We start from the raw sequence: 15,473 nt of genomic DNA on the forward strand, positions 1-15,473 counted from the left end.
ATTTTTAGTGTTGCTCTATCCATGAACATCTGTGTCGATCAACTGACCATTTTGAAATTTAAAGTAATATTTACCTTTTTGGATATTGTTTTACTATTTTGATTAGAAAAGTATTTTAGAAAAACCATATTTTACATGAGATTTATGTTAACATTTTTCAACCAGTATTTTCAAATATTTGCTTTATTTAATGCTTATTTTATTTCTTTTTCAACAACAGGGATTTTTGCCGTCAGGATGAAAACTGTGAATATTACTTTAGTGTGGATGCAGATGTTGTTTTGACAAATCCAAGGACTTTGAAAATTTTGATTGAACAAAACAGGTACTATATATGATTCAATGTCAGTTTATTTTTAAAATTATAATTATTTTCTGCATCTATGTGGACATGCTGTAATTACTTATCTGTGTTTAGCAAATTGAGGAAACTCACAAGAGATTATTTTTTACAACTTTCAATTCTAAGAATTTGTATTTTTTAGAGAAGTCAAATAGAAAATAACCCAATGAAAATTTAGATGTATTCAATTTGTTACAATCACAAATGTAATGTTTATTAATTATATTTGACCTATTTTTTTAAACTAGATGAAATTATGATCTATCTGTAACATTTGGAATTGCTTTATTTTCTAGAGATATTTTTAAAGTAGAATTTCATAAAATTTCTGACCTAAAAAGTTATTACAAGCAGAGTTGGAAGTTCTTAGAATTTGAAAGAAATTTCAGAGGTGCACATTATTCCACAGACTGATCTGTGATTTTATTTAGTACTGAACTAATTATCATTAGGCAGTACCTGTTTTTATTTAGCCTAACTGAAGTGAGAAAATGGCATCATCTATACCAGCTTATAGTGATTTAATCTTTATTTTATTTATTACTGCAAACACTAGTATTGAAAGTGAAAAAAAAAGTGAAAGTGTTAGTTGCTCAGTCATGTCTGATTCTTCACAGCCCCATGGACTATATATAGCCTGCCAGGCTCCTCTGTCTATGGGATTCTCCAACTAAGAATATTGGAGTGGGTAGCTATTCTCTTCTCCAAAGAATCTTCCTGATTGGAATCGAACTGGGTCTTCTGCATTGCAGATGGATTCTTTACCATCTGAATCACCAGGAAAGCCCAGTAATAGTATTACTAGTATTAATATTTCCACTAATAACCCACCTTTAATGAGTGCTTGTTAAGTGCCAGGTATTAATCTATGTATGTTCACAAATATTAACACAATTATTTCTCTTAACAAATAGAATGGTTAGCAATGAAATGTTAAAATTGCTGTTTTGAATTTGATGATTAAAACATGTAAGATGTCTACTGTCCTCTATTAACCCATCCTATGTATAATTTGTCAATTTGAGAATTCAGTTATTCAAAATCTAAGGCTGCTCAATATTAATCTTAGAATTCCATACTCAAAAACATTGAGGCACACAGCAGATGGATTTTCACTTTCATTGTCTCTTTGCCCAGCTCTTTCAGGCAGCTAAGATTATAATTAAGATTTCTTTCTATTAAGTGTTTGGTCTTGTTAGTTATCTTGGACTGTCATTCCCTAAATTAGCATAATATGTAGATTCTAATTTATGTTTTTGTTTCCAGTGTTGTGGGTATTCTAACAAAGCAGATTATAGATGTATCTGGTTAGCATTTTATTCTAATAGGAAGCAGGAAAAATAAACTACAAACTTTTTAATGAAGTGTATTTGTAGACTATGTGTTACTTTTCCATAGGTAAAGAAACTGCACACCTGGTCTTCACAAGATTGGAGTGTTGTGAAATGGTTTTTTTGTGGAGATAGTTGGTCTATTACCTTCCTCTTGGAGGAGTTGTGTGAGATTTTCTTCAAAATTGTGTCACCCTACTACAATTTAGTTCATTTTAAAGTTAATTCTAGTGGAATTTCAGAATTTGTTACTTCATTTGAAAAATGTTGATGCATTATAAATTAGATTTCCTTAAGAAGAAATCTGACATGTTTTGAATTTGTAACACATACTTGTCTCAAAGGGACTCCTTTCCTGGTAAATAGTGAGACAGTGCTATTCTGTTTTCTAAAATAGTCAAAAACCAGAAAAATGTTCAGTGTTGCCAGGGCTAGCACGACCCATTATAAAAGTTAAAAAAAAAATTGCAACATACTTTAAAGTAATTCAGGACTTAACTTTAGGAAAACTGGCCTATTTACAAATATCTCAGCCCATCTTCATAAATTTTTTTATTCAACAAATATTTATGAGATACCTTAATGCACTAGGGACTGTTATGTCTGCCTAATAACAATTAAAATATTTTATTTCATTGAATATAATTTTGGAAATATTTAAAATAAACGATTAAGGTAGTTACACTTTTATTGGATGTAAGTATTGTCCTTTTAAAAATTATTTTTATACTTTAATTCACATTTTCAATTACTTTTTCTTTTTTATTAGTCTTTTAACCAAGCATGATTGAAAATCAACAATGTACTTGTTTAAGGAAAAGTAAAGGGAGGACATTCCTCTCTATTTTATTTTAGTGTTTTGGACTAACTGTGTATGTGTTAAATAAAGTTTATTGTTTTCTGTCTTGTTAAGCCCCAAACACATAATTTTGTGGCAGTTAAAAAATGGATAATTATCTGAATTTGTTTCTCTCTCCTCAGGAAGATCATTGCTCCTCTTGTAACTCGTCATGGAAAACTGTGGTCCAACTTCTGGGGGGCCTTGAGTCCTGATGGATACTATGCTCGATCTGAAGATTATGTGGATATTGTTCAAGGGAATAGAGTGTAAGTTACTTGATTGATCTTTTCATGTGAAGTATCTTTATGTAAAGATATGGTCTTATAATATTATATTGAGTTTTCAAACATTTTTTAATCTCTTTCCTTTATGTTAAATGGAAATTTGAAGACCCTGGAGACCACTTGTGATCCTGCAATACTAGTATAAAACTAATATTTTAAAAAATTGTTCTTAATGTCATAAATCTTCAAAGGCACACACTCTCAGTTGTGGTAAATACTAAAAGATAGTGTATGATTACCATGGGTAGTCATCTTCTGGTTGTTAGAAGAGTAATATTCTTTAAAGTTTGGAAAGGGAGTTTCATTTAGCTAATTTATTTAGTGGCCAGGATGAACGTTGTTTGATAGCTTATAAAATTTATAAATGAGTCAACAAAAACACCAACAACTAAACCTTCCATCATTTCCTTTTGAAGAATTTTCTGTGTGATATAGATAGTATTCTGCTTCAAAGAGAAGTTTCTTCTCCGTATGATTTTCATTTTCTAGAGTTTGAAAAGAGTATACTTGCTAACAAGTGTGTGTATTATTTATACTTATTTCAGACACAGAAGTTGATATTTTTTAAACTAAAGGATGATCACATTTGAATTAGCTTTTTGCTAAGGTTAAAATAAAGAAGAATGTCATCCTTTTTTTCAAACAGCTGACTTCAACCAGAGTGACTGAGATATTAAGTTCTTTGCCTAATTTCTCAGATACATCAGCTCAATTAAAGAGGGTTAACATTTAGAAATGGAGAAGACGATGGCACCCCACTCCAGTACTCTTGCCTAGAAAATCCGTGGACAAAGGAGCCTGGTAGGCAGCAGTCCATAGGGTCACTAAGAGTTGGACACGACTTTTCACTTTCACTTTTCACTTTTCATGCATTGGAGAAGGAAATGGTAACCCACTCCAGTGTTCTTGCCTGGAGAATCCCAGGGACGGGGAAGCCTGGTGGGCTGCCATCTGTGGGGTTGCACAGAGTCGGACATGACTGAAGCGATTTAGCAGCAGCAGCAGCAACATTTAGATAAAAAAACCATACAGTTTTTGCTGAACAGTTGAGTTGTGAAGAGATGTTTTGCTTGTGAAAATTATAATAGGCATGAGAACAGTAATAATTTGAATGATATAAATGTGATAAAGTCTTTTGTTAGCTGCAGTTAAGAAGCATGATAGCTGAGAAAATACTATTACAATCATATTCTGTTGTTTCAAAGTACTTTAATAGTTTCTGTGATGATTTGTATAGACCATATGCCTGATGTTGTCTGTGGGTGTGGCAGAAATAAGGCTTCACAGAAGTGGAAATAGAGAACACATATTTCATTTAAGCTGTTTTAGTTCAACTTCCTGTCATTGTTGTCTAAAGGAAAAGAATAAAGTAGAGGCTTTTGATTTAGTTAATAGAAAAATGTACCTTATGTATAAGAGATGCATAAAAGAATGACATCTTACAACGTGTGTGTGTGTATGTGTGTGTGTATGAAACAGTGTACTCTTTAACCAGTGCTTAATTTCTGAATTCAGTGGGCACACTATATATTTTTGATTGAACATTTCCTTTGAAGCTCATCTAGTAAGACAAAATGATAGTATATATATTGCTTTCAATCTCTGACTATGTTTCCTTGGTCAGGATCTTCCCTTCCTGTTCTGTGAAAGCAAAACATAACCCTTCAGGTGGAACCTCTGTTTTGTTGTTTTTAGGAAACAACAAACTTTGTCTGCTTAGAGTAAGCAGACAAGTGTGGGAAAGAAAGGATGAAATAAACAGTGTCTTCCATCACTTGTGTACTTCAAGCTATGTTTATATCTTCCTTTTTCTACAGACAATTGAGATAGCTTAATGACAGGTTAAAGCGTCTGCCTGCAATGCGGGAGACCCGGGTTCAATCCCTGGGTTGAGAAGATCCCCTGGAGAAGGAAATGGCAACCCACTCCAGTTTTCCTGCCTGGAGAATCCCATGGAGAGAGCCTGGTAGGCTACAGTCTACGGGGTCACAAAGAGTTGGACACGACTGAGCAACTTTCACTCACTCACTCATGTAGTGTTTACCAAATAATCTCATGTATATGTGTGTGTACATATGTTAGATATCATGAGATGTGTTTGTGTATAACTTGACTCCATAGTTTATATATGCAAAATTTTAAACATATAAGACATTTATTTTAAAACCATAAAAGTAAAACTTTAAATATTTTGTATTTGTGGTATTTTGGAATGTCTTATCTTTACTTTCAGAGGGATATGGAATGTCCCATACATGGCTAACGTGTACTTAATTAAAGGAAAGACCCTCCGATCAGAGATGAATGAAAGGAACTATTTTGTTCGTGATAAACTGGATCCTGATATGGCTCTTTGCCGAAATGCTAGAGAAATGGTAGGGAATATGATGATGGCTTGCTTGAATGTCTCTATAAGATGGCTTGCTTTACCAGTTGATGTGTCATTTGTTTTGATGCCCTTTTCTTTCTAATTTGTAAGTACTAGCCAATTTTTTTGGTTCTGTATTGAAATATTGGGAGCAGTTATGGAGAATAATTTGCCTGTGCAACACCTGCAGAAACAACTGGAAAAAAGTTTGGCTTAGGCTAACTCACAGGCAACAATAAGATATTCAGTTGTACGCATAGATTGGTTACAAATCAACTTTACATTTTTACAAATTTGTCTTTAATTTGAAATTCTATACTTAAAAATCTGACCTAATTAAACTTAATAGTTGAAGCCTGAGTGAAATGATGATTTACATATTTAAGAAAAACACATTCTTATCCTAAAGTCAGTATCCATTTCTCTGTCATTATTAATCCCATACTTTGAAAAAATAGGTTCCTTACCACTAAACTGGGAGAAGGATTAAAATATGTAGTCTGTTTATGTGAAAAATTAATGATACATTGCTAATCTATAATATATTTTCATTATAAAACTTGAAGTGATTGTAGAAAATTGTTTTTCAAAATGTATAAGTGTGTCTTAAAACATACTTAAATGGTTTTATGTTTTGGAAATAATTGGGTTATTCAAATTTGTATAAGCAAATGTATTTATGGTAAAATCAGGAAAGTTGGCAAGTACTTTTTTCTAGTTTAATAAGGCATGTATTACTTGAATATGTTTGTTTTTCCTACAAACTTTTGTCCATTGTTACATTGAATGTACTCAGTACTTGTGATTGTAATTTGTGCTCATGTTTGGCTAATTTGACTCAACAGCGCACCCTGGAATGGCCTCTCTTACACATTTTTTTTTTTTTTTTTTCCTTTGTCTAATGAAAACTCTGTTACTAAGGAATGAGCTTGGATTTATGTTTGACCAACAGAAAAACAAAAAAAGGGCTGGAGTTGTTTCTTTATGTGCACTGTAAGCTTTGCTTGTTCTGCATGTTGTCTGTGAAGGACATTTCAGAATGTCAGCTTTTTCTCAAGGGCTGCTATTTTTATTTACCTAAGAATACCTGAGAGAGTGGATGTGCAGGTCAACTTACCCAATCCTTCTCTTCATTTTAGACTTTACAAAGGGAAAAAGACTCCCCTACTCCGGAAACATTCCAAATGCTCAGCCCCCCAAAGGTGTTATTTTTATTTACTTTTATTTTTGTTTATTTACTTAAAATACTAGATACTGTATATTGCCTAAAAGTAAAGTTTCTTTAAGAGTCTTCTTTGCATTTAGCTTGGTGTAAACTGTTGGTATTCACTGGTTCTGAATTTGTATATGTGAGTGTGTGTTTTGTGTGTTGAGGGTAGGCATGTGTGATATTCAACTCTTAGTTCTTTGGACTGATTTGCATTTTATGGGTGACAGATGGAAAAATTAAATACAAATCACTTTCACTAGTTTCTCCAGTTTTTTTTTAAGGAGAGAAGAGGTAGGAGTATGTATAAAGTACATCCTGATTAAAATGAGATTTGATTACTCTTCACTAATTTTCTTTTTATTAATAACTAACTCTTTTACCATTAAAACAGGTACAAAAAGAAACAACCCTACCTTAATGGTGTTTGCCATATTTATTAGGTTTGGGGCAAGGACAAGAAACTGATTTTCTTTAGTTGCCTCAATGCAGGAGTAATTTCTGTGTTCAGTCTTTAAACATCAGAACATAAAAGTATGAAATAGACTGATAAAATATTGACATTTGAATTTTTGTTTAAAAATGTGATATCTTCTTTGAAAGGAAAAGAAACCAAAAGAGGTACAATTAATTGCACTTTGGCGTCTCAAAAATATTTCTGCTTTCAAACAGGAATTCTTTTTCCCTGATGTCTACATCTAGGACCAATAAGAAAGGGACAAAAACAGTCCTTCTTCCTCTTCTTTTTTTCAGTTGAGTGTCAGTGCTATCAATTAGTTTTGTGTGGTGTCTGAATTCATAATTAATCAAATTCTACTTTTATTTTAAATTATGCATGTTTTATATGAAAAATAAAAATGCATGTTCCTGAATAAGAGATAAAATTTAAAATTAATATCTCTTGTAAAATTTTTCCTGTGGTTAAACTTATTTTCCTATATTTTCCTCCAATATTATTAATACTATTATTTTTTGGCATATAGGGTGTGTTTATGTACATTTCTAATAGACACGAATTTGGAAGACTATTATCAACTGCTAATTACAATATTTCCCATTTTAACAATGACCTCTGGCAGATTTTTGAAAATCCTGTGGTATGTATTTCATGCTCAATTTCATTTATTACTTATTTTTTGTAACTCTAAATGGATATAAATCAATTAGGTTAATAATACAGAAATATAGCAAGAGACTTTAAAGTAGTATTTTTAATTATGTAATCACAGGCCTGATTTATTGTATTTCTTGGCTAAGGACTTTTCTTTTTAAAGACATATTAAGTTTGGATAAGGGAATTATCAGTTTCTTTGATTTCTCCTAATATTTCTGTTATATGTATTTCAAAACACTAATAAATTTTCAGTCTCAATTTCAGAAGAAAATGTTTATGAGTAGCTCATGTATGACAATATTACATTTTGACTTTCAGAAAGAAAATGTAAGAACTTAGTTTGAGAAAATGCATTTTAAAATAAAATAAAAATTCTGTGAATGTACTCTAAAGATAGCTAGAGAAAACTGCAAAGTGGAATCAGCATATAGAGAAAGTCTTAAGTTGAGGAAGCTATGTCCGAAATTATTTCTTTTCTATAATTTTTGAATCATGCAGGAATTAATTCCTTTTTGCCTTAATTGGTTTTCTTTAGGCAACATGGCACATTTATTCAAGGGAAAATACTCTCTAAAATCTATGGTTTTTTTTCCTTGCTAGTAGTCAAGTTTTAAATTACGAAAACTCAATCCAGCTGTTGAGAATTGTCTTTTACTTTGTAGAAGTGTTGACTTTGGGGAATAGTAAATTTAATGGTTTCTAAAACTCTATTGCTGGAAAAAGAATATCTTTTGACTTTTTTGTGTGTCTTAAAAGTACTTATGTTTCACTTTAGCAGAGTATCTCCATCTTTCACAGGAGTAGAATTGAAAAGGGGCTCTTTTTTAAAATGTTGAGGATGGAATTACCTATTTTACTTTGGCACTAAAACTCGGTATTTTGAGAGATACAATTATTTGATTTCTTGGCTAATACTAGCTTCCTGAAAAAAAAGTCCCAAGTTATATCCTGAAGTGTAGATATTTGTGTGAGATTTAAAATCTTTGAAGAGTATGCAATGAATATATCAGAAATCGGAACTGGTTTTCTTTCCATGGCTTTGTTCTAGTTTTGGTAAATTAGCTTGACTGATATGTCTCATGAAGGATATCCCATAGCAAAGTATTTAATATTACCCCATTATCAGAACTATTAAAAAATTAATAAAGTCAGTTTGTTCAATGATATTTGAAAACAGTCTAAAATAAAAAGTTAATATCAATGCTTTAATGTAAAATCTTAGGGTCTTGTTTCTTTAACTTCAAAAAATCTATAATGATGCCAAGAAAGAATACTTAAAAATCTTTAAAAATTCTGAAATGTTATGTATGATTATTTACTTTTAATTTCCCCCCATATTTTGGAATCAGAGAACCAAAAAATATTAAAGGGGATAATAAGTAATTTGATCCTGATAGTGACATACTATGTATAAATTAATTTTGTTAAAGAATTTGAAGATAATTTTGGTTTTTCCATATCTAAAAATATCTGAGTTACATATAAGCAGAGAAATGTAAAACTAAGAATGGCAAATTAATTATCAGGACCCTTTTTAAATGTGGCCTCAAAAGATATATTTCAGACAAATATTTTTTGAAACATATTTTGATTGAAATTATTTTGAGTCCTTACCTCAGTTTTTCCCTACTTGCTTACTATTTGTACATTGCAAAGAGAACACTAAGAATTTTGTTAAACAGTCTAAATATATTTAAGAAATGATCATTATGGATATTGAATCTTAAGATATACCCTTTAAATATTGGGTTTTTAAGTAAAACACTCAACCCAGGAAAAAGATTCCTTAGTTGATATTGATAAAAATTGTTGTATCTTAGTGTGTGGTTGTTGTGTCAGTGATTGGGTTAAGAGAAGATTTGGGTTCATGAGTTAGTATAAAGAGGATCGATTTTTCAATACATGGTCTTAAACCTTAATTTCAGTTAACTGAAAGTTATGATAATGTTAGTAACCCCATTGAGCATTCTTTGATACTCATCTAAAGCTAAAGTGAAAATGCACATTTTGAATATATTTTAAAAAATCAAAATTATTTTAGAGTAATTCACTATAAAAGTATATAAGCAAGGCCAAGTTGATTAATTTGCTAATTTTTACTAAGGTTTGTTGCTGGAGTTATTTTCCCTATCTTTCACTTTTAAAAACATGTATTTGCCTACGCCTATGTATAACTGTCCTGGAAGAGGACATGGCAGCCCACTCCATTATCCTTACCTGGAGAATCCCCATGAACAGAGGAGCCTGGTGGGCTACAGTCGGACATGACTAAGCACACACAACTCATGTATATCCATAGAATATAGCATACAAATATAGACAGTATAAGATTACTCAGAATTTAACATAGAGTTATAAATCTGCATAAATAAAAACTTTGCATTTCACAGAATGTTTTAAACATACAAAAAAAATCAGGCAAAGTTTAGAAAACATAAACTCTGGTTTCTGAAAGTTTGTATTTTGTCTACTACACATAGATAGATCAGTCGCTCAGTCGTGTCCGACTCTTTGTGACCCCATGAATCACAGCACGCCAGGCCTCCCTATCCATCACCAACTCCCGGAGTTTACTCAGACTCATGTCCATCGAGTCAGTGATGCCATCCAGCCATCTCATCCTCTGTCGTCCCCTTCTCGTCTTGCCCCCAATCCCTCCCAGCATCAGAGTCTTTTCCAATGAGTCAACTCTTCATATGAGGTGGCTAAAGTACTGGAGTTTCAGCTTTAGCATCATTCCTTCCAAAGAAAGCCCAGGGCTGATCTCCTTCAGAATGGACTGGTTGGATCTCCTTGCAGTCCAAGGGACTCTCAAGAGTCTTCTCCAACACCACAGTTCAAAAGCATCAATTCTTTGGCACTCAGCCTTCTTCACAGTCCAACTCTCACATCCATACATGACCACAGGAAAAACCGTAGCCTTGACTAGACGAACCTTTGTTGGCAAAGTAACGTCTCTGCTTTTGAATATGCTATCTAGGTTGGTCATAACTTTCCTTCCAAGGGGTAAGCATCTTTTAATTTCATGGCTGCAGTCACCATCTGCAGTGATTTTGGAGCCCAGAAAAAATAAAGTCTGACACTGTTTCCACTGTTTCCCCATCTATTTCCCATGAAGTGATGGGACTGGATGCCATTATCTTCATTTTCTGAATGTTGAGCTTTAAGCCAAATTTTCACTCTCCACTTTCACCTTCATCAAGAGGCTTTTTAGTTCCTCTTCACTTTCTGCCCTAAGGGTGGTGTCATCTGCATATCTGAGGTTATTGATATTTCTCCTGGTACACATAGTCATTTATAAATTGCTTGAGCAGTTTCTAAGGTGCATATACTTTATATTTTCCTTTAAAGTATTCATGGAAAGGTTTTTGCTTTAATCTGAGCAATGATTTTTTTTCCCCCCCGTAGGACTGGAAGGAAAAGTATATAAACAGAGATTACTCAAAGATTTTCACTGAAAATATAGTTGAACAGGTTTGTATTGGAAATTACTATGATATATAGAGCATTTTTGTTATATTAGTAGCAAATATTATTAACGTAATACTCTCTAGCAGAGGGTGTTGTGAAAGTAGAGAAACTGTCCTTTAAGTAAAGTTCATGTGACTTAATTACCAGTTTTATAGCCTTGAAGGTCATATAGTTTAACATGTAGAAAAATGAAAATTAGCAGTAATATTAAGGTCATGCTATTTTTTTTAGCATACTCCCAATGTCATAACCATTTCAGAAATAAATTTTTAACAGATCTCTGGTGTAAGCCTCTTTCAATGAAAGTTAATCTTTGAAGAAATTGGACTCCAAACATCACTTCTCAAAGAGGTTTCTTTCAAAAATGAACTCTGGTTTAGATTAATGTTCCAAATTATTGCTAATACCTTATTTCTGAGAATGTAAAGGGCCTTTAATTCTGAGATGCTGTTATCTTGTTCACTGTGAGAAAGGAAAAAAAATACTGCCAATTAAACTATGACGCACATTGAAAGAGCTATGCTAGACTTACTGAGGCAAAGGTGTTGTATGTCATAGGGCACTGTATACAGAATAACATTTCATTTCAATGACAAATCATAATGTATCATTTAAAAAGATGTCTCGAAGAGCAGATTAACAAATGTAACACCAACTAAATGTGTGTATGCATTTGCACACATACAGATGCATACATGACACATGTTGAGAACAGAATCAATATCTGACCAGGTGTACATTCCCTGTGTCATTAGCAACTCTATCACAATGGCTGCCTAGCCAACTGTGAGTCTAAGAACACGTCTTGATTTCATAGAGGTTAAAATGCAAAAAAAAGTCTTAGAAATTGTTTTTTAAAAATCTATTGTTTGTAACAGTAGTGTCAGCATTGTTGGGCAAACTTCTTAAAAAGACATCTAAGTGAGATAAATACTGAACATTACTTTTGAAATGCCATTTGTTTGTAAAAAGTCACAAAATGTTACTCTCTTAATGGTAGTGTCATGTTTTATACGTAGCCTTGTCCAGATGTTTTTTGGTTTCCTATATTTTCTGAAAAAGCCTGTGATGAATTGGTGGAAGAAATGGAGCATTATGGCCAGTGGTCTGGTGGGAAACATCATGTAAGTTGTCATTTTACATTAAGAACTAAAATGTATATGTGGGGCAAGGAGGAATATAGGTATTTAGAGAAAGTGGAGGAGGTTTGTCCTTTTTGTCTTACATCTCTTGGTCCTAGATCTCAATGAAGGGGCTACCCAGGGCTGTCAAGAGAACTATATTTTTTCATCCAATTCTGCCAATTGTTTTTTAACATTTAATCTATCTGGGCCTCAATTTCATCTCCAATTACATGGTGCGATCCTTCAGGGTCTGTGTCCCCTGACTGGGGATGGTAAGGTCATATAGGCCTATTGTGTGATATTGCTCTTCTCTAAGTGCCCCCCTCCCCTTTTTTTTTAATTCTCTGTGTTTTCACAGTGAGCTATAGTGAAAATACCAAAACAAAGTTTATCTGGTTGACTGCCAAAGCTATTTTTTTGTGTGTAAACATAGGAAGAAGGAATCTGTTTGAATGCCTTTGGTGTAATTCAGTACTGCATTTACATTCAAAGACTTGGCAGGAGGCCTTACTGTTGGTGGTTCAATGTCTTTCTTTTCCTCCGAGAACCCACAGATGCCAGCTCCTTTATAGTACCAAGGAATTGTAGTGGAATACTCTGGAATATTAATGCCTCTGCTCAAATATATACTCACCTAGTCAGCTGATCAGGAAGGCAGAAGTTTGAAATATGAGGAAGAACTTGAAGTTGGCAGGTTGTAGGAAAATGAAAACCAATCCTGGAAGGAATTTGGGGGCCACAAGATAGAAGTGAGGAGATTAACAGGTAAAGTTTATTTTCAGTGACAGGTAGTAGTCCAAGGTGCAGACAAACAAGATCTATGCCCATCAAGCAGCTAAGACTTCCTGAGGGGTCACTGTAAAACAAAAAATAAAAAATTCACTTTTAAGGGGACATGGAAAGGCTTTGGTGATCAGTTGTATTTATTTTCTCATTAGACCTCACATATCTGTTAAATAAATATGAAAGCGGTCTACTTACTCTGTAATAGTTTGTTTCATCATTGATACATTTGCAAAGCTGTGTTATCTAAGTTATTTTGATAGTTTTGCAATTAAAGCAGATGGTACACCATAATTGAACTGTTATTTTTATTGTCTATTATGATCTTGTGGTTGAAAAAATTTCCAAGACAAAGTGAGTGTGAATTGCCCATGGACCACACTTTATGATGTCATGAATGCTCTTTCCAGGATAGCCGTATATCTGGTGGCTATGAAAATGTCCCAACCGATGATATCCACATGAAGCAAATTGGTCTGGAGAATGTATGGCTTCATTTTATCCGGGAGTTTATTGCGCCAGTCACGCTGAAAGTCTTTGCAGGCTATTATACTAAGGTAGTTATCCTCCCACCACTGGTACCTACTCCTACCAGTTTTTACCCAAATGTGCTATTTTATGTTTTTATTGATAAGCAAATCCATTAGTTTACTTTGCTTTTTTTAGGGATTTGCACTCTTGAATTTTGTAGTAAAATACTCCCCTGAAAGACAGCGCTCCCTTCGCCCTCATCATGATGCTTCTACATTTACCATCAACATTGCACTCAATAATGTGGGAGAAGATTTTCAGGTAATTATGGTTTTTCTATATTACATTTTTTCAAAACAAATATGTCATTATGAAATGGCCTTTGCCTTATCTTTTTTTTTTTTTTTTTAGATTCTGCTTAGATAGCATCATTTGAATTTTATCACTCATTAAAAATGAAATATAATAAGTTGATACATTTATTTCTCTATCCTTTTAGGGAGGTGGATGCAAATTTCTAAGGTACAATTGCTCTATTGAGTCACCAAGGAAAGGCTGGAGTTTCATGCATCCAGGGAGACTCACCCATCTGCATGAAGGACTTCCTGTAAAAAATGGAACAAGATACATTGCTGTGTCATTTATAGATCCCTAAGTTATTTTCTTTTCATTGAATGAATTTTGTTTTGGAATGGATGACTGGCATGAACATGCCTTTGAAGTCCTTGAGAAGATGAAAGGAGTATTTAAATAACTTCCACAGAACAACTTCACTTTAGGCTAAACATTTGAAAAACTTCTCCTAAAAAAATTGTTTGATATTTCTAAATGTCTGCTCTGAGCCTTAAAACACAGATTGAAGAAGAGAAAGGAAAAAAAAATGTAAAAGCAATTATTTATTTCTATGACTTATTGTCTCTGAAAATAATGACAATTTTCCAAATTTGTGTTTTAGTTGATTCAGGTACAGATGTACAAGTGACAAATGAGAGTAATAATATTTCCTTATTAAAAGAGTGGGAAGAATTTTATCAACATGTAGACAAAATGGATATAAATGAAAATTTCAAGTTTTGAAATGCAGGAAAACTGGAGTTCTAACTGAATTTGTATGCAACCAATTGCATAAGTACTTTTTTTGACCACCTATATTGGGACCTTTTTTGGTGGTTATTGAAGGAATATGAGGAACAATATATAAAACAATGTTTTTCCTCAAGAAACGTAGCACAAAATACAACTGAAGTGCATATCCAGTGGAAAACATTTTTGTTTAGATTATTAGATTAGTTTTTACATTTGCCTTAGAAATCAAGCCTTATGTTCCTTCAGATAAATTTTCCAAGGTGGATTAGATTTAGTAGATGTTAGATTTAGGAAAGCTTTCAAGTCTTTTGATTTCTTAAAAGCACATCAGACATCAACTTGAGATCAGCAAGTGTCCTTATGTCAAGACAGGGTCATTTTTAATTCTAGAAAATAAGGAAAAGGAAAATTTCATTGAGATTTAATAGTAACACATGATTTTTTTTTTTTTTAATAAAACTCTAAGTACTTGAATTTTATATCAGGAAAATAAAGTTGGTGAGCCTTTGTTCTTCCCTTTTACCGTCTGTCTTCCTCCTAATTCTTTTTTTCAGGAGGGTGATTCACTTTTTTGTCTTCACAGCATAGTCTCCATTTTATCCTTCTTACTGCTTTTATTACTTTTCTTTTATCCCACTTTCAAAAAATTCCCCGACACAATTTTGTGACTTGATTTTTTTCACCATTATTCTGAGTGAGGTTTAAATAGTCTCAATGTAGCTACTGTTTTTAATTTAAAGGTTAAACTTGAAAAAAAGTTTTAAGTCATGGTGCCAAATTTCATTTTTCTAACACTGTGTGTTAGAAAATTATGAAAAATAAAATAATTTAAAATGTTTCTGTTCTCTTTATTATTTGTCATTTATGTTTAGAAGAGAATGATGGTGGAGTGGACTGAAAGAATATCTAAATAGAATAAGCTATGATTTTATTTTGCTTGGTATGTTTACTGATATCAGAACTAAATGAACACTATTTATTGAATTTCCAATTGAATTGTAGTATCTTTGATTTCAGACTGACTAGGGATTTCATCTGATTTAATTCACA

At 32.7% G+C, this 15,473-nt stretch overlaps 1 protein-coding gene across 2 annotated transcripts in view; it reads left to right on the forward strand.

Annotated features, from left to right (window-relative positions):
- The window catches only part of PLOD2 (procollagen-lysine,2-oxoglutarate 5-dioxygenase 2), a 116,946-nt gene extending 101,685 nt beyond the window's left edge, over positions 1–15,261 (forward strand). Inside the window, exons 11-20 of one of the 2 annotated variants that reach the window (XM_025290398.3) lie at positions 221–325; positions 2,656–2,781; positions 5,033–5,174; positions 6,307–6,369; positions 7,358–7,471; positions 10,897–10,962; positions 11,979–12,083; positions 13,277–13,423; positions 13,533–13,658; positions 13,837–15,261. In XM_025290398.3, the coding sequence (XP_025146183.1) occupies positions 221–325; positions 2,656–2,781; positions 5,033–5,174; positions 6,307–6,369; positions 7,358–7,471; positions 10,897–10,962; positions 11,979–12,083; positions 13,277–13,423; positions 13,533–13,658; positions 13,837–13,992 (1,150 nt within the window). In that variant the 3' untranslated portion in view covers positions 13,993–15,261. The remainder of the gene's footprint in view (positions 1–220; positions 326–2,655; positions 2,782–5,032; positions 5,175–6,306; positions 6,370–7,357; positions 7,472–10,896; positions 10,963–11,978; positions 12,084–13,276; positions 13,424–13,532; positions 13,659–13,836) is intronic. The other variant, XM_025290400.3, reaches the window with a different exon arrangement.
- The last annotated feature ends 212 nt before the right edge of the window (positions 15,262–15,473 follow it).

The sequence above is a fragment of the Bubalus bubalis genome, chromosome 1 (assembly GCF_019923935.1).
Source record: "Bubalus bubalis isolate 160015118507 breed Murrah chromosome 1, NDDB_SH_1, whole genome shotgun sequence".
In the NCBI taxonomy this organism is placed as follows: domain Eukaryota; kingdom Metazoa; phylum Chordata; class Mammalia; order Artiodactyla; family Bovidae; genus Bubalus; species Bubalus bubalis.